This window comes from Hippocampus bargibanti, linkage group LG14 (genome assembly GCF_051943395.1).
Source record: "Hippocampus bargibanti isolate YZ-2025 linkage group LG14, ASM5194339v1, whole genome shotgun sequence".
NCBI classification, from domain to species: Eukaryota; Metazoa; Chordata; class Actinopteri; order Syngnathiformes; family Syngnathidae; genus Hippocampus; species Hippocampus bargibanti.
Genome location: NC_142747.1, coordinates 19743046 through 19761969, shown reverse-complemented (window position 1 = coordinate 19761969; position 18924 = coordinate 19743046). Strand labels below are relative to the sequence as shown.

The 18924-nt window shown below is 41.8% G+C and overlaps 1 protein-coding gene and 1 non-coding gene across 3 annotated transcripts; both read right to left on the bottom strand.

Moving 5' to 3' along the window:
- Nucleotides 1–396: 396 nt before the first annotated feature.
- Nucleotides 397–18843, bottom strand: cep295 (centrosomal protein 295). 2 transcript variants are annotated; one of them, XM_089014526.1, is made up of 30 exons: nt 18526–18843; nt 17872–18072; nt 17560–17684; nt 17363–17456; nt 16877–16993; nt 16653–16793; nt 15737–15920; nt 14869–15018; nt 13819–14124; nt 12644–12738; nt 12389–12574; nt 12247–12311; nt 10311–11457; nt 10093–10234; nt 9840–9980; nt 9467–9658; nt 8550–8671; nt 7278–7368; nt 7008–7169; nt 6778–6902; nt 6266–6635; nt 4898–5259; nt 4002–4166; nt 3696–3821; nt 3104–3173; nt 2393–2568; nt 1343–1514; nt 1169–1256; nt 561–660; nt 397–486 (listed from the first exon to the last, which is right to left on the bottom strand). In XM_089014526.1, exons 1-30 carry the CDS (start codon nt 18622–18624, stop codon nt 445–447), a joined length of 5556 nt encoding a protein of 1851 aa, XP_088870652.1. In that variant the 5' UTR covers nt 18625–18843; the 3' UTR covers nt 397–444. The 2 variants fall into 2 exon arrangements, with proteins under 2 accessions (XP_088870652.1, XP_088870653.1); XM_089014527.1 differs by having other exon boundaries at nt 16877–16990.
- On the bottom strand, nt 8410–8469 carry LOC148888736 (small nucleolar RNA U2-19). Its single transcript, XR_016117264.1, has one exon. It is a non-coding gene; the product is annotated as a small nucleolar RNA U2-19 (small nucleolar RNA).
- Nucleotides 18844–18924: the final 81 nt, after the last annotated feature.

Genomic DNA, 18924 nt, shown 5'->3' with positions numbered 1-18924 from the left:
TTTTTTCATTATACAGGTAACATCCGACTTACGACCGAGTTCAGTTTCGACCCAACGGTCGTAAGTCAAAATGGTCGTAAGTCGAAATCCATTCAAAATGTTGAATAGAGACCCAGAGGCTAAATAACTCGCTAACTCCTCCCTAGCTAGGTGGCTATCTAGCTAGCTATCTATTCACTATCTAACTAGCTATTAGTTATCTATTAGCTAGCGAGCTAACTTTCTATCTATTTGAGTTATCCCAGGTTGAGCAAACGTTGGCGCGTGTGGCTGCCGCTACTCACCCACAGAAAATCTTCATCCTGTGACTGTAAAGTGACCTTGAGAGTTTTGAAAGGCGCTTAGAAATGAAATGTATTATTATTATTAAAAAAAATGCTGTAAAAGACAGCAAGATGTTTGAATAAGTTAAAAGCTTTATTGATAAAATCTCAAAACATTCACTCATTGATGAGTCTGCTTGGCACGCAGCTTCTGAAGGGTTTTCTGTGAGGGAATTCAAAACATACTTAGCGTCAGTTGTCTGGAAAAAGGGAAAGTTTTGAGCGTGATGGTTTTACCATGTGGAAAGCTTTGGCTTTCTGTCTGTTCCTGGCGCACGCCTCCTGTCGGCTCAGGACGGCCTTGCGCAACTTTACCTCCTCCAACTGCTCGTAAAGTCTGAAAGAAACAAAAGGCGTTAATGTAACATTTAAAGGACAACCGACATTTTGAGGCAATAAGGGGGGGGGGGGGTGTAGCACTAAAAAAGAGGCAGATAATGGCGACAAAGCTCCGTGTAAGGAATTAATCAGCCCCTTTTCCACAGGCTGATTAATTCCTTACATGGAGCTTGGTCGCCCTCTTCTGCCTCTTTTTGGTGCAACATGACGTTTTCAGACCAAATAAGTACAGCAAAATGCATTGACGTGTTAGAAGGACTGCTACAATGTGTCCTTTTTTCGGTCAGGGGCGTTCCTTTAGTGACGTCACGTACGGACTCGTCATCAACTCAAAAACAAGACTTCCGGAATATTCAACGCGGGTCTTAAAACATAAAATATAGCTATATGCGGTGGAATCTTTGTAAAATACGCTCAGTAGAAGCCATTTTACAAATTATGGACACAACTTGTCCGGAGACGTCGGTTGTCCTTTAAAAAATATATCAATAATAGTGTCAAAATACCTCTGAGTTCGCCTGTGCATCTCAGTAACATCTTTTTTGCCACTCTTGATTTGGTTGTTCTCATTCAGCTTTGTTGTCATGCTCGTTGCTAGAAAAAAAAAAAAAAAAAAGACAATCAATTGACAGGCACCCAAATCAATCGATCGATTCCATCCATGCATCACATTTTTCTACCTGGAGGACTCGTGGACTTTTTTTGCATGACCAAAATGGACTTTTTGGATTCATCAACTTTGGCTCCCTGTTGAGTCTTTGCGGGAGCCTCCTTGCGGACCTCTGCAGCTTCTTCAGGCTTGCCCGGCGCATCTTTGGCTTTCGTTTGCACCAACCGGTGAGCTGACAGAGTCTGCAGGAGGATTAGAATACCGTATTTTCTAGAATATAAAGCGCACCCTTCAAAAAATGACATATTTAAAAACATTTTCCATACATAAGGTGCACCGCATTATAAGGTGCATCTTCAACGAATGACATGTAAAAATATTTTCCATGCATAAGGTGCACCGCATTATAAGATGCACCTTCAATGAATGACATATTTAAAAAACATTTTCCATGCATAAGGCGCACCGCATTATAAGACGCACCGTACCGTCACTGAATGACTTATTTGAAAGCGTTTTCCATGCATAAGGCGCACCGCATTATGAGACCCACCTTCAACGAATGACATTTAAAAACAGCTTTCATACATAAGGTACACCTTCAACGAATGACATTTAAAAATCTTTTCCATGCATAAGGTGCACCGCATTATAAGACACACCTTCAATGATTGACATATTTGAAAATGTTTTCCGTACATAAGGCGCACCGCATTATAAGGGGCCACCTTCAATGAATTACTTATTTGAAAACGTTTTCCATGCCACCTTCAATGAATGACATTTTAAAATGTTTTTCGTACATCAGGCGCACTGCATTATAAGAGAAAATGTAAACTTCACACCGGAAGGGGCGGAATCAAACTATGCACACGGAAGCTAATTCCCTAGCCAGTTGTCTGGCGTGCCAATTTTTTCTCAAGGGAATACTTTTATTTTATTTTTGGGTAATGCTTCTTTTTAATTTCATTTATTACTTTTGGCATTTTTAAAAAAAAATGCAAGCGATTTGTTTGTTTGTAAACGTGTATTATCAGTGGGTATTTTTTTTCTAAATAGCTTTTAATTTAGTTTCATCAATGAAAATGTCCTATTATTATTATTCGTGAAATATAATAACCTTGGTCTGCAAAGTGCGTTGCCGTGACTGCACCTCAGTCGCTGCTCCAGACCTGGCTAGTACACCTTTAGCCTTGACAAGCTCAGCCCGGCGGGCTGATCGCTTCAGGAGATTTTGGCGCTTCTCCTCATTGTGCCCACGATCCCGAGACCCCCAGTTGAACTCCAGGAGCGTGCCTGATACCAGAAAAAAAAATATGATGAAAAATATGTAATTACCCCAAGATTGGCCTTTTCTGTCCATGATCCTTTAAGTGTCACAATATATATAAAACTAGTGCTTTGCAGTCATTGTGTGGCATCTTCACTCATCACTGCGAGACGTGCAAAAATGTGTCCACTCCAGTGCCAGGGTTGTTGTCATTTTCACTTAAATTTCGGGTCCCAGGGAATATTGAGTTTTAGGACTATATTAACATTCAATGCAGTGTAAAAAATCTTTTAACTTTCTTCTTTTATTAGAAAAAAAATGTAAATTCCCAAATCTCGCTAGCCACCTCGCTAGCTATTCGCTAGCCACCTCGCTAGCTATTCGCTAGCCATCCGCTAGCCATCTGAAAAGTGACCTTGAGAGTTTTGAAAGGCGCTTATAAATGAAATGTATTATTATTATTATCCGATGTTCACATACAATTAACTTAAAACAATTGTAAACATCACACTTGTGTCATCAGTAAAAAAGACATACGGGGAAATAAATGGCGGACTTTACCTGAATCGAGTGAGCTCTTGTAATCTTTTAAGTCCCCTGAAGGTTCCTCCTTGATGGTTGGTTGGGACTCCTACAATAGAGAACACTAGTTTATATGGGGAATGACTGGACAATCAGAATCATCTTTATTGGCCAAGTTTGTAGAATTATTAGTAGTAATTATTAGTAATAATAATAATACATTTCATTTTTAAGCGCCTTTCAAAACTCTCGAGGTCACTTTACAGTCACAGGATCAGTTTTTCTGCGGGTGAGCAGCGGCAGCCACATGCGCCAGCGTTCCCTCAACCCGGAATAACTCAAATAGATAGAAAGTTAGCTAGCTAGCTAATAGATAACAAATAGATAGATAGCTAGTTAGTTAGATAGCGAATATATAGCAAATAGATAGCTAGCTAGGTAGCCAGCTAGCTAGTAAGGTAGCGAATAGATAGCAAATAGATAAATTGATTGCAGCTAGCTAGGTATAGCCAGACTTTCAAAACTGTCACAGGATCAGTTTTTCTGCAGGTGAGCAGCGGCAGTCACACGCGCCAGCGTTCACTCAACCCGGAATATGTCCGTTGAAGGTACTAGAATACCAAGTAAGTACCTCAAGTTTAAGTTCCTCCGCCCACATGAATTCTTCTTCAGGCTCCATGCTGCATAGCGTGATGTCCGTCAAGCTCAATAAGGTGATTTGGGACTGCTCCAGGATGCCCTTTGTATTGTCTGCTTCCTGGAAACAGAAAAAATACAAACTTTATCAGTCACAGGAACAATCAAAATCCAACAAACTGCAGCCCGTGGGTTAAAATAAAATGATAAACATGCCTAGTATCCAAAAAACACACTTATTCACAGAACATAGTCAGCCATTTTGGGGAAAATGACCAAATTGTGATGTCGAAAAATGTACCGGTAGCATAGCAGTGAAGTCCATCCTCAGGTCCAAATTGCGATCTGCAACGACTTCGGGAATTGGTCCTTGCGCCGCCTGCTTCTCTGCTTCGACATTGATCTCCGTAAGTATGCTGATTGCAGACAAAGTGTCGCTCGCGTCGGATTGGGAGAGATGCAGAGTCTGAAATCAAAATGGAGGCAAATATTTTGTTAGAATAATAATAATAATAAGAAGAAGAAATGTCATTTCTAAGCGCCTTTCAAAATTAGGATCAGTTGGGTGAAAGCGCACATAGCAGATGCAAAAATCCCCCCAAAAAAGGGTTCAAAAATCAACCAGAAAACGAGATGTAAACACAAAATGGAAGTCCAAGATGGCGCCCGAGTAGGCAGCCATCTTGCTTTTTTTGTTGTTGTTTTTGTGTTTTCTTTTTGTTACTTTTGAGTTGTTGCGAGTCATGTGGAACGGATACGGATTGTTTTACAGCAATTTTGGGCCACGACATTCATCAAAAGAGGAGACTGTGCTGAGCGATTGCGTCTTCTCGGAAGAAACGGATATGCCAGCACCGTTTTTGATTGGGAGGAATGTCGCCGGTGCCATTTTACCGTCCAGTGGACAGCTGTGGTGATTATGCTTTTCTGCGCGTGTAATGCTATCTAACTCGGTAGCTAGCTACCTATTTGTTATCTATTAGCTAGCTAGTTTTCTATCTATTTCAGTTACTTCCAGGTTGAGCGAACGTTGGCGCGTGTGGCTGCCACTGTTCACCCACAGAAAAAAAACTTGTGACTGTAAAGTGACCTTGAGAGTTTTGAAAGGCGCTTAAAAAATGAAATGTATTATTATTATTATTATAAATCGAATTTAATCTCATCTAAACGTCACTCCCGTCCTGTCAAACATCCAACCTGCAGAGAGTCGCCGGAATCCCAAGCAGATGTCCGACGAGCGTGGTCCTCCTCCGCCGCCCTGAAGTGTTCGGTGGATTGCTCGCTCTCAGAGGCGTCACCATGTGACTGCAGGTCGGATCGTGGCGATGTACTGAGCTCGCCGGTGGAGAGACATCCGTCTTGAAAAACAGCGGACGGGTCCGGAGCCGTGTCATTATTGGTGATTTCGGCCGGGAGGGGGTGAAAGGACGCCGCTTCGGCCACGTGAGGATTCACGCTGGCGACTGAAGCACTGTGATAGGAGCTTTCGGGGGGTAACCACACACGTGGAAGAATGGCGGTCTCTGACAAACTGCTGAGATCGACGCCAGATCTTTCACCTAAAAAAAAAAAAGTTAATTCCTAAATTATATGAGTTTGGAGTTATATGAGCTTGAAATGAGGGCGGTTGTCCAAAATACAGTGCAATACATACATTTTGTTATGCATGTTGCATCCATAATTTGTAAAATCACTTCAAATGACTTCTACGGAGCGCATTTGACAAAGATTCCACCGCATATAGCTCCATTTTAGCTTTTAAGACTGCCGCTGAATATTTAGGAAGTTTTGTTTTCGAGTTGATGACGATGCCCTAAGTGACGTCACGGCGGGAACGCCCCTGACCGAGAAAGCGACATACAATGCATTTTGGGTACTTTTTTTCACCCGAAAAGACCATGTTGATGGCGAAATTAGAAGGAAAAATACATAAATAACGCAATGGTGAATCGATGTGTGTCACAGCCAATTGCAGTAATACGCATAAAGAAGGTGTAAGCTTCCACAAATTCCCAGCGGACAAATCAGCCCATTTCCAACGGAGCTTGTGCGCCATCTTGTGCATTTTCTGGGCGCTACATTTCAGTCCAGACGGCTCGCATTGATACGGAAGGACTTCTTTCATTGATTGCAAACATTTATGCTTTCCTCTTCAGAACTATTTGAATCATATTCATAACGGGATGAGTAACAAGAAAGCATCTTTTTTTCCGAATCTGAACTCTATGAAGCCATTGTTTTGATTCTGGAGCAAGGCAGTTTGTGAAGGAGTATCCTGGCGTGACGTCACCAACAAGGGGGCGGGACTTTCTGAATCTATTTCGAGCTCATTTTGTGGCCGTTTTGGGACACTAAGTCATTTTTACGGATGTTTTGCATTTGACTAAAAATATCCGCCTGCGTGTTTTGGGTATTTTAGATGCTATAAAAGGTTTTTCTGATGTCAGTTAGGAAACAAACAAATTGGTGTCGGTTGTCCTTTAAATAAGGATTTTTGGGGTGTGACAAAAAAATAAAAATAAAATCAAATTCACTCTCCGCAATATACCTCCAAAATCCTCTAACCTGAGCTTCCACTGTCCTGTCCAGAAGACACGTCCAGCTCTGCGACAAGCAGTCTCATGGAGCTCTCCTCCAGATGCTCGTCCAACATGGACGCTTGTGTCCTCTCGTCTTCAAGCCTGCGCTGGCTTGACTTTTGCGAGACTTGTTCCGTCATGTGACTCGGAGTCAAGTCCAATCGGGCAGAAAGTGGCGGGCCGGAGGGCTGGACGATCATCGACGAATGAGCCATCAGAGGCTCCATGGCGACGTCTCTTTGTTCGGCGAGAAGATAGGACGACTGATCTCCCGGCTGACCAATGAGAGGTCTGAATGATGCTTGATCCTCACACACGGATAGCTCGGCGATTGGGTGGGCAGTCTGGTCGTGATTCTGAAGATGAACAAGAAGGCCATGTTGAAAATATTTCCTTAATAATAATAATATCTAATAATATCAATCAATCTAATATATCAATGTAAAAAAAATAGTAAACAAACAGAAAGCCTTTCAAACGGCTTTGTGGCTAACTGACCATGTCCGTCGCGAGGGCGGCTTGAGAGGAAACAGTCACGTGAGACAGTTCGTCGTCGTCGTCCTCTAACGTCCAAATTGGAAGGTCTGAAGACTGAAGCTCCTCCAAAAGTGAGACTCTGTTGTCTGCAGATCAAAAACAAGAGGAAGTTATAAGAAGTTGGGTTTTCTGGAAGAAATTATGTTCAAGAGAACACATTCTGGGCGTGGAGCATCTTACGCACGATGTACCTGCTCTTTTACCCACGGCGCTTAAAGACACGTCAAGCTCATGAGCATATTGGTCGATGAGACGCTGGACGTTGGGAAGAGCAGGTTGTGGTTGTCCTGCAAAATGACTGGATGAGGTGCCATTTTGAGAAGACTCCGCAGCTCCAAGAGATGGAGATTTATCTGAGAGTGACAGAGAACACAGTTTTCGTGTAGTTTCCAGAGACATTGTATTTTATTCCTCTTTCCATACAGTCTCAAAAACCAATTGCTAGTAGACATATTTCTCACCTGCATTGGTCTCTGCATCAGTGGTGATGTAGCTCCCAGTGGACAGGGTGGTGGTGGACAGGCAGTCCAGATCAGTAGCTCCACGTGAAGACTAATAACACACATCCACATACAGTTAAGGTAGGTTGTCGATGCCTTGATTCGAAGAAAATGCTACCATACCATAATGTAGCGCACTTAAACTTATGAGGTAAAATGCTTAACCCCCCCCCCCCCCCAAAAAAAATACACGTGTGTCTGCAGTGTGAGCTAATGTAACCAAATTTGGACTGGATTTAACTTTATCCATCTCGCAGTGGAGAAATTGACATTCCACAGCAGCAAAGCGATGAAAGAGGAAAGGAAAGAAAGAAGTAGAAAAACAAAATACAGGAGCTGCTGGAAAGGCAGCCACTCTCGCGGCACCATCTTGAAGTCTAAACCCACCTGTTTAAAATTGCATTCACGGTCTTGTTTAATCAGCTATTTTATTATTTATCATTTTATTTATTGTTCTGTGTATTGTTCTTTTAATTGTAAAGTGTCCTTGGGTGTTCAGAAAGGCGCTTGTAAATTAAACGTATTATTATTATTATTATTTTTATTACTATTATTTATTCTATTAAAAGAACAAAAACTCAATGTATTATTAATTTATTTAATAGTAATAATAATTTATTTAATATTTGTTATTATTAATTAATTATCACATTTTTATTAATTTATTTATATTCATTATTTAAGATTAAATAGACACAATCGAGCTCAGTTCAAGTGTAAAAATCCTCACGGAAATGTATTTCTAGTCAAAAGTACACTTCAGGTCAAAGAGATTTACATCATCACTCAGTGCACAAAAAAAAAAATAATAATGATAATAATAACTTTTGTCACAAACACACACACACGCACGCAGACACACACAGATATTGAGCTCAGTTCAAGTGTAGAAACCCTCATAAAATGTATTTTGTTGTGAAATACACTTCAGGTAATTTGTGTTTACATCATCGCTCAGTAACACAAAAGAAGACAACACCCTCGCACGCACATACGATCGCACAAAACAATAAATACAAAAATACCCACAGCCACACCCGCACACATTCTGACAAACACAAACAGACAAAGACGAAAAGCTTCTCACGCATAATCATAGGCCAAAACAGATATTGTAAAGACACTCAGATTTGGCTATTTTTCATCATTGATCCACAATTTGTGAACCTCAGAGGGCATGAGAAGTGTACCCAAATGAAATGTCATCCTTTGAATAAAAAAAAAGGCCCCTACCAGCGGATTTGCCCCTCTAGGTGCCCCGGTAGCATATGAGAGTGAATCACTGCTCATTTGTGCCACGCTGAAAGAAGCATCTGATCCCATCCCAGAGTTGGACGAGGCGTGTTGATATGAACCTGGAAAAGACAAATTCCATTTTTATATAAAGCTGAGCAGCTGTGGGGCCATTGTGCTTTTTTTTTGCGCCAGTAATCGTCAGCATTTTCACAGCCCCGCTTTGTTCTGTTTGTTCTGCGGCATATGTGGGCTAGTCGCGGCTTGGAATTGAAGTGGATTTACATGCGACAGGAGATGTGAGACAATTTCTTTGGATGCGACAGCTTGGTGTTTGCTTTCGACATTTAGCTTGGAGCAGACGTGCATATTCCACCATGACGTCCCTGATCCATAGGTGAAAAGGACGCTTTGATCCTCTGCTCTTGCATCTAGAACTGATTCATGCAACAGAGGGTGTAGACAGTGCTTAAGATTGAATGACTGCGTCTTTTGTGTTGTGTCACATTATTTATTCCGTTTTTTTTTACTTCAAAATGGCGCCGCGAGAGTGCCTTTACAGCAGCTCCCGTATTTGTTTTTCTATTTCTTCCTTTCCTTTCCTCTTACTTTCATCACTTTGCCGCTGTGAAATGTAAATTTCTCCACTGAGAGACTAATAAAGGCTAATCCAATCCAATTCTTATTTTGCTGTCGGCTTTTCTCTTCCCACAGCAAATCAGTGTCCTCCATCTTTTTAGGTCGGATGCCCTTCCTGACACAACCGTCTGCATTTATCCGGGCTTGGGACCGGCACAATAACACAAAATATGTTTTATTCCTAGATTCCACAGAGTCTAAATTCATGTGAAATTGTCAGATTTTACTGTCAATAAAACAAATATGTCAGCACACAAGTTGCAAAAAAATGAATTCACCATGCTCAGAAGTATCTGGGGATAATCCCGTCCCCATCTCCAGATTTCTTCGAGAGAATGGTGGGGTGGACCTTCTTGAACTTGATATGGAGGACGTCTGTAGAGTATGTTCGGTGGTCACGGAGGACTCGTGAGGCTCCTGCAGAGACCAGTCCCGTATCGGTGACGGCACAGAGAAAATGTCCTCTGGACCTGAGAGAAGATACAGCGCCAGTGATGTAGAGACATGATGAAGAAGCATGGCCTGCCACAGGACGTGCTACGACATTTCTACACGGTTGTCATCGAATCAATCCCGCGTTCTTCAAATCCCGTGTATCATTTCCCAGTACGAATTTTAGTGTCTTGACGTCAATAAGCATTTTATACTGACCTGTCACCAGACTGGTGTTCACTGGCGTCTCGACTTCCTGAATGGCGCTGAGCTCATGCTGTTCCCTCACCATACCCAGCCTGTCGCGGGTCATTGGGGGTTTTCCTGCTCGAGCAGGAGCATGCAGCGAGACTGGAGAAACTGAAACAACAATACATATACGGTAACGGCCTTTTAGTCGCAGAAATCAGAGCAGAAAGGTCGTAGGCAAAGGTATCAAATGAAAACATGATAGTATTAAACATTTCATTACCCATCTCACTAGAGAATGGACTCGAATCGTCTTCAGTCGGCAGATTCCCACCGTTCGATTTTTCGATGATTTTGAGCAAGGTGGAAAGTAGTCCCAAGCGAGATTCACCGACGCCGTCCACCGTCGAGGCCTCACTGTCTGGCTGCGGATTGGAAAGAACGTCATCCTACAACCGTTTGACTTTCATTTTGACATCAACAGACAATCATTACACTCACTTGTGCGTCAATGTCAATCAGAGCCTGCAAAGCTTCCTTTTCCTGCCTTAGGAGCTCCAGACTATCACACTGTTTTTCTGCAAACTCTTCTAGGCTTTCTCTCTTGCCTTCTTGCTGCTGCTGGTGGAACCCCTGAGACCTCTCCTGGTCTGAGTTATCTTCTGCGGGTGTTCCAAACCGACCCTCTGTGACCGTTTGGGTGGGTCGGAACGGAAGGCTTGCAGTGACTATTTTAGAATGGAGAAACTCTGGAGTGACTGGTTTAATGGTCAAGGATTCTCTGATAACCGCTTGAGGACCAAGTACTTCTCTGGTGACTGGTTGAGGATGAAGTAACTCCCTTGTGACCACTTGAGGAAAGAGTACTTCTCTAGTGACTGGTTGAGGATGAAGTGACTCTCTAGTGACCGCTTGAGAAGGTACTGGTTCCAAGGTGACCAATGGAGTAAGTGCTTCTCTGGTGACTTGTGGAAGACTAAGTGGCTCTCTGGTGACTGCATCAGAAGGAGCTGGTTCCATGGTGACCAACGGAGTTAGAGGCTCTCTGGTGAATTGTGGAAGACTGAGTGAGTCTCTGGTGACCATTTTGAAAGGTAGGGTCTCTCTCGTGACTACTTGAGGGGGAGGTGAATCTGCTGTGCTCATTTGAGGAGCGTCTGGCAGTGTGCTGGTCATTGGTACTCTGGTGACTACTTTGGGAGGAACGGGTTCTTTGGTGAACACATCAGGAGGAAGTAACTCTCTGGTGACTATTTTAGGAGGAAGTGCTCCGATAACCGGTTGAGAAGAAAGTGTCTCTATTGTAATAGGTGGGCTTCTAGGTGGCTCTGAAACTCTTGAAACAACTTTTCTCATCAAAGGGGCAAGATCGGAGATCTCCTGAACCTGGTACCTAGGAATGATTAAACGTTCACGTGGTTCTACAGACTGAAGGGTGGACGCAAAGCTGGAACTGGAGGAGGGAAGACTAGGTGGCATGGCTGGACCAGCAAATCGCGGTAGGGTAAACTCTGTAGCAATTTGTGGCTCTGTAGAGCAGGAAGGCAGCGGAGGAGTTGGTGAAGTGGCCATGTTGTGACGAGTCTGGAGAGTGTGCTGGTATTCTTCCAGGCGTTGTCGAGCCAAGTCCATGGATTGCTGATGAATTCTACGAGTTGACCCCGCCACCCCCATAAAAAAGTTGGAATTACAATCAGACACTAGTTGTTTGAAGTGTCTGAAACATAATCAGATTGTATTTCATTTTTTCTCCTCTGGAACTTAATCTCAACTACTTGCCGAAAAACTCACCGATTCAAAGCTAGCCAGTGTATTGGCTCTCTATCGTCCTAAATTCCATCAAGAGACAACCAAGAGGCTGACTAATCGTGTCAAGGAGGCTTGTTGACGTGATACACCTCATAATTTTGTAAAACTGTTTCACGTCAAGGTGGACCAAAGCTGAAGCTAACAAACAATAGCTTTCTCGTTATTGCATTATATTTCTTCCATTTTTGTTGTTGTTAAATGCAGGTAACATCCAACTTACGACCAGCTAGACTTACAACCAGCTTGACTTGCGACCACGACCTCCAGACCCCATTTTTAAAAAAAATAATAATTCTACACCTGGCACCGCAACGCGCTAGCAGGCCGGCAACGTGTTCGACAATTTTGGCCAGCCAGCCAGCATCTCACGCCCGCACAGCAATCGACCGTGCGATGGCACCAGAGGAGGAAGTTTGCGAGTCATTTAGCCTCCGAGTCTTTATTCAACATTTTCAATGGATTTCGACTTACAACCATTTCAACATACGACCGTTTGGTCGGAACGCAACACGGTCGTAAATTACCTGTAATCTAAAAGCCAATTATTTTCAAAGCTGATGTTGAAAGATGAATTTGAAGTCAAAGTCACAACAATTTCACAATGAAATCAGCAGATGATCTAACATACCTATTTTGCTCCAGCAGGCGCGCTTGACATTCACGGATTCTCCTGGTGTACTCAGAAGTTGACGGCTGTAATTTCAATCAAGACAACAATCATGGTTGAGAATCAAAACCCAAAAATACATCATATTCAAACGTCAGCTAACCTGTAGATCAGGGTAACCTTCTTGGGCACGAAGCGCCTCGGCTTGATTCAGAGGAATTTCTTGGGTGGCTTGTTGTTTTCCATCTTGGTTCGCCTCGAGCAGCAGCTGCTCCAAACGACCTTTCTGGTCTTCTAATTCGTGTAGCAAGGCCATCTGCTGCTGTTTCTCCCGCTCCAGCTCCATCTCCTACAGAAGATAAACATGTCAAGGAAAATGCCTCACCCAAGAAATGTGACAAAATCAACCATCTCTTACCCTTTTCTTTCGCTCTGCTTCAAATTCCTGAATTTTGGAGGTTAGGTCATCTTGTTGAGTGTCTGCTGAGCCCGGCTCACTGATTGGATTCAGGGCTAACAGAAACAAAAGAAAACACGTTTTTCTCACGAAAAGAGCTTCCGGAATATTAAATATGAACTCATTCACGGCCAGATGAGCAAAAACGTGTCTACCCCAGTGCCAGGGTGTTTGTCATTGTCACTTGAATTCCAGGACCCATAGAATATTGAGTTTTAGGACTACATAAACATTTAATGCAGCGTAAGAAACCTTAGACACTCTTCTTTCATCAGAAAAGAAATTTAATTCCTAAATGACATGGATCTGGAGTTATATGAGCTTGAAATGAAGTCAGCTGTCCAATATACAATGCAATACATACATATTGGTTTATATAGCGCGTTAACAACAGCTGAAGCTGGAACAAAGCGCTAACATGGAAAAAAACGAAATGCTGCACCCATGTGGAAAAGAAAAAAAAAACATTGCAAGAGGCCATGGCCAGCGCTTTATCGGCACCCAAGCATGAAAAATAAAAACCTGAACAAATTCGGGAATGACGCTGTCATATTTTCAATAACCAAATAAATTTGTGAATGGTAGTGAATGAGTTAAAAAAGCAAGAATATGAAGAGTACAAACGCTCCTCAACTTATGAACAAGATACGTTCCGAACGGCTATTTGTAAGGTGAATTTGTTCGTAAGTTGCTTCAGTGCTATGGAATTTATGTTTAAGGCTTATACAAGTATGTTTAAGATTCATATAAGTATGTTTAAGTAACCTTGTATAAGTAACCTGTATTTAAAAAAAAATACATTTAATAAAATATATGCTATGTAAAGATATGTACATGTACAACTGGAGAGAATACTACATATGTTACTACAAAAATGTTTGCATGTACAGTTGTTCGTAACTCGAATATTTGTAAGTAGGGGAGCGTCTGTACATCATATTTACCAATAACATTTGTACGGGCCTAGCTGGGCACCGTCAGTGAACTTTGGGTAGCCCAGATAGGCACGTCGTGGACCCCAGTTCATTCCAATGCAAAGTTTATAATTTTGAATATATCCAAAATTCCTCAAACATTACATTGAAATTTAATAAAAATTTCACATCATATAAACTCTTTCAGCCCAAATATTATACCTTGAGATAATGTCGGCGGTTGGGTAGGCTGGCTGCTAAAGGAGCCCGTATCGATGGTCGTATCTCGTTCCGAGACCGCCTGCTTATGGGCGACCGCAGCACCCTGCGAAACTTCTTCGGGCCTGACGACGCCATCCCGTTCTGGGATGACGTCGGCGTCACACTCGGAGACCCGACTGGCAACGGTGACGAGAGAATGAGCATCAGGGATGGCGTCGTTACGGTTTGTCGGGTCACTCCTTTGGTTTCTGATGCGATTGAGGAGGTTCTTCAGACCCTGTCTTGGAGGTGCCCTTGTGGTTTTCACTGCAAGTTTAGAAGGGTTGTGAGGAAAATTGCATGAGCATTTATTCAACATCATTCTCTTTTTATTATTTGTACAGTGAGACCTCAACTTACGAACTTAATTGGTTCCCAGACAGAGTGTGTAAGGCAAAAAGTGTGTATCTCAAAAAAAAAAATCCCATAGGAAACCATTAAAATGGGAATAATCCGTTCCCAGGTTTCCATAAAATATACTTTTCAACTAAATAAGCCTTAAAACTACACACAACATAGCTTATTCTATGTATAATAAATGTGCTATGGTATTACAATGAAAGAAATACACTGCATTGTATCATAAAGTCACTTTATTTACATTTGTGATGGTCATTTATGGCTTGATGGAATGGCGTTGGAGGTCGAAGGTCAAAGGGAATTGCATGAGGACTGTAATTAAAGACATAAACTGTGCTGTAAAATAAAGTTTTATATACCTTTTTGATGGCCGTTGATGGCTTATGGAAGGAGAGTCACCTTCCATAAGGAGTGTTGGTGCTGTTCGGTCGTGTGCTTCCGCCGAAGATCACTCCGCCAGCCGTGGTGGGTGTGTATTATGAAAATAGTGCTTATTATAAGGTTTAATTTTCATAAATTTGCCGTTTGTAAGACGAAAAGTTTGTAAGTTAAGGTGTTTGTAAGTTGAGGTCTCACTGTATTTATTTATCTGATACAATGTCCCCACTTCATTGGAATTGGATTATGGTTAAAAAAAAAAGTGTTTAGTACCATCCTGTGACGCAGGGTTGACAGTTGGCTTTTCTTGTTTGGATGTGGAGTTCTCATCGAATGTGACATCTAGCTCCGAATCGTGGCTGCTTGTGATCATGGCAGGTAGCGGTTCAGGGACCAGCCGGCCCGCCGGATCACCTTTGATTTCTGGGATCAAACATGTTCATTTCCATTTAAGCATCACTTGAATCGTTTGAGGCCGCTTATTTATAAGGATTACTGTATAGACATTTAATAATAATAATAATAAATATCATTTATAAGGCTGGCTAGATAGCTAGGGCTAGATAGCTAGCAAGGGCTAGATTGCTAGCTAGCTAGAAAGCTAGATAGAATGACTATGGTACTCTTTTGGTCTACTACAGAAGTACATATACATACAAGCGGCACAATAGACCGTTCTTAAGAGTGGGAAATAAGCAAAAAAAAAAAGCCTTTCTACACAAATTTCTTGGGGAGGGAATACAGGTAACATCCGACTTACGACCGAGTTCCGTTCCGACTAAACGGTCATAAGTCGAAATGGTCGTAAGTCGAAATCCATTCAAAATGTTGAAAAGAGACTCCGAGGCTAAATGACTCACAAACTCCCCCCTCTGGTGCCATCACGCAGTCGATTGCTGTGCGCGACTGAGATGCTGGCTGGCTGGCCAAAAATTGTTATACACGTTGCCGGCCTGCTAGCGCGTTGCGGTGCCAGGCGTAGAATTAAAATTAAAAAAAAATAGGATCAAGAGGTCGTGGTCGTAAGTACGGGTGGTCGTACGCAAGTCGAGCTGGTCGTAAATCGGATGATACCTGTATTTGAATGTTGTCTTTGTTTTTGATGTGACAAACAAAAGAGAGCCATATATGGAGTTCTTACTCCTTTCTCTTGTGAACATGTCTTCAAAGGCACACTCCATGTCCCTTTGCAAGTCGTCCTTCATTTCTTGCCTCCTGTGAGGCGGCTGGAAGATCATCGGCGGGATCTGAAGTGCCTGCTGCCGCCTCCTCAGCATGTCGGCCTGCTGCATGTGCTCCAATTCAACAAGGAGCCGATCGTGGTCCTACGGAGACCAAAAACGGGGGGTTGACATTTGCTCAATATCCTTGACGTGCAATGTAATTTTCTTTTTACGTGTACCTTCTTTCTCCTCACTAATAAATATTCACTGCACTAATATGAAGACTTCCGTATGAGCAACACTTTCTACTACAGTAATACGTTTATGGTGGGTGTTGTATTGATAAGTCTTGTTTTTTCTTTCTACCATTTTTTATGTACAGATAAAAAATACAATATACAAGAAAAGCAAAGATTAAACTTTTTTTTTCAAGCCCAACCATTTACGGAAAACAAAAATCTAAGTGTTTTGTTACAAATGTGTTGTTTTTTTTCTTGTTTTTTTAATTTTTTACATTTCATTCTTTATATTACGGTGTTAATTCGATCCGATACATACTTTTGCTTGACATCTATTAGCTAGCTAGCTTTCTATCTATTTACCACCGGGTTGAGTGAACGCTGCCGCGTGTGGCTGCCGCTGCTCACCCACAGAAAAACCTCTCCTGTGACTGAAAAGTGACCTTGAGAGTTTTGAAAGGTGCTTATAAATTCAATAAAACGTAATGATAATAATAATCATCATCATCATTATTCTAATTGTTAGAATAATAATAATTATTATTATTATTATGGATAACGGAATGCCCTCAATTTTATGCAAGAAAAGCTAACTTTAAAAATCAAAATGTCATGTTAAAATATTAATAATATTTAAACACACGAAAAGTCATACCAGTGCAAGGAGCTCTTTCTTCAGAGCAGTCTTCCCTCGAAGACGCGCCGTCTCTATTTGCTCTGCTCTCTTCCTCTCGCCGTCTCTCTTGACGTCCACAAGCCTCTTCATCGTCATCTCAGCTCCCTCTTGGGCATCCATCTTTGTTTTGTTTTTTTGTGTGCAAGTTGATTTAGAACAACTTGTAATAGAAACATGCAGTTTATGGTGAGATTTTTTTTAACCTGTTGTGTTTCCTGCGCTCGATCCACTGTGGCGATGGGCATGTGGTAACGTGTGCTCGCAAAGGAACTGATGTTGTATTTCCTTCCCACGTGTGATTTCCCAGAATCAATCGCCTTCTTGAAAGGATAAGACAGGACAGTTATATATATATATACAGTAAAGTCTCGTTATATCGATATTCTCGGGAGTCGGAAAAAAATATCAATATAACCAGACTATCGATATATCCGATCCTGCGGCATGTAAATTTTCTCCTTGCGTTCATAGAAATAGTATCGTAATAAGCAGTACTATCGATATAATCCATATCGATATAACGAGACTTTACCGTATATATATTGTGGCTCATCATTCACAGTGGATTTTAAAACCCTCCTTTTTTTGGGTGTAAGTGTATAGTATATTCTCATGCTTTCAGTTTTGTGCTTTTCAGTGGCGTATAGTCCATTTCCTCATAGTACCTACCTGGTGTACTGGGAACTCACCAGAATTGGGTTTATTGGAGGCGGTGGGAGGTTGGCCACTTTTGAGGATCTCTCCTTTTCAACCTGCAGCGCCTTCTTCCTAGCATTGATTGTACTGGAAAGTAAACAAAAAAACAACAGTCACATTTTTCACACTTTTTTTTTATGTGATATCCACACATTCATTTAGTCACATTCAAAAGTTGAACAATGCTCACCGGTTTTGTATCTCGATATCTTTATGCTTCTGTGACTTCAACTCCTTGAGGGCATCTTGAAATCGCTCCTCTGCTTTGGCGTGATTCTGTCTTTCCTTTCGGGTTATGGCCGCAAAATCGGGCTCCTTTTTCAGATCAAATGATATTTTTCAATGCGAAATGCTGTTTTACAATACTAATATTATATATAATAATATAGCTAATTATCTGCTGGTAAAGTGTCCAGTTATTTACATCAGCGCACAAGTCGCCATAATGAGAGGCTTATATAAATGTGAACTACAAAATTTTCATAATGTCATGTTATATTACATTTTCTTTGGCCATCCTATGTCCTTGACCGACCATCTGGAGGCTTTGTTCATACAGCATCTGCAGCGCGTGCAGTTTCTCGCTCTGCTGTTGCTTCCATTCCTCCCGCAGCTCATTTCCCAGCAGCTCCATCTCACGCTGACGCCGCTGCTCAACATTCTGCCGTGTCTGCACAGCAAAGTTCTTTTGCTGCTCACGAACCTGGGAGACGGACAGTTTGGAGGGTTTTTTATACGTTTGTTATGTGATATGAAAACTCGTGTGGAAACGGTACATTAAATTGTACAGTTTTTGCTGTACTGCAACCAAGTCAGTATTGCAAATGAGAATGTAATAAAGATAAAATTCTTTAATATCACACGTGAACACGGTTGTTAGAGTAATTGATTGAGCAGAAGGTTATTAGTTTGCATTGCTGGGAAACGGATGAGAGCATCAATCAGGACGAATGGTAGTTTGAGGACTCACATTCGCACTAAAGTGAATGAATGCATGGCTGATTTGGCGTTGGCAAGATAATTTATGAGGATGCAAAATAAAACATGACTCGAAAATTTAGCAGATTTTCAATCGGGTTAAGTTCGTCTGTGACGTCACAAATAGTCGGGACATCAAAAAGCGAATCAAATGTGCCTCTATTTTTATTTTTTATACCTGTTGAATGCGTAATATTCTCCTCCTTTCCCTTTCTTCTTGAATCAAATGGGCTTCTTCGTTGGGGCTCGGTCGTAATTTTCCCACCCGCCTCGCCATTGTTTTTTCGCGTAAACATTTCTCTGGAGCAACATGGACAGCCAGCAACTCCCCGAATTAGCCCGAGTTGGCTAACGATCCGAGTCTCAAACGCGAGTCAAAGCATAAAAAAAGGATCATATCAAATTGCGTGAGGTTTTCAAAGGTAAAAGATATAGTGGACTACGAAAAAAACATGGTGAAAATCTGCGCGATCGTCAAGCTTCCCTTTGAATTCTTATCTCGTCACATCCTGTCGTTTAAACATCCCGCCGCGCTCGCGCGCTTTATCCCAACAGTTGGTTGCATTATTAAGATCCA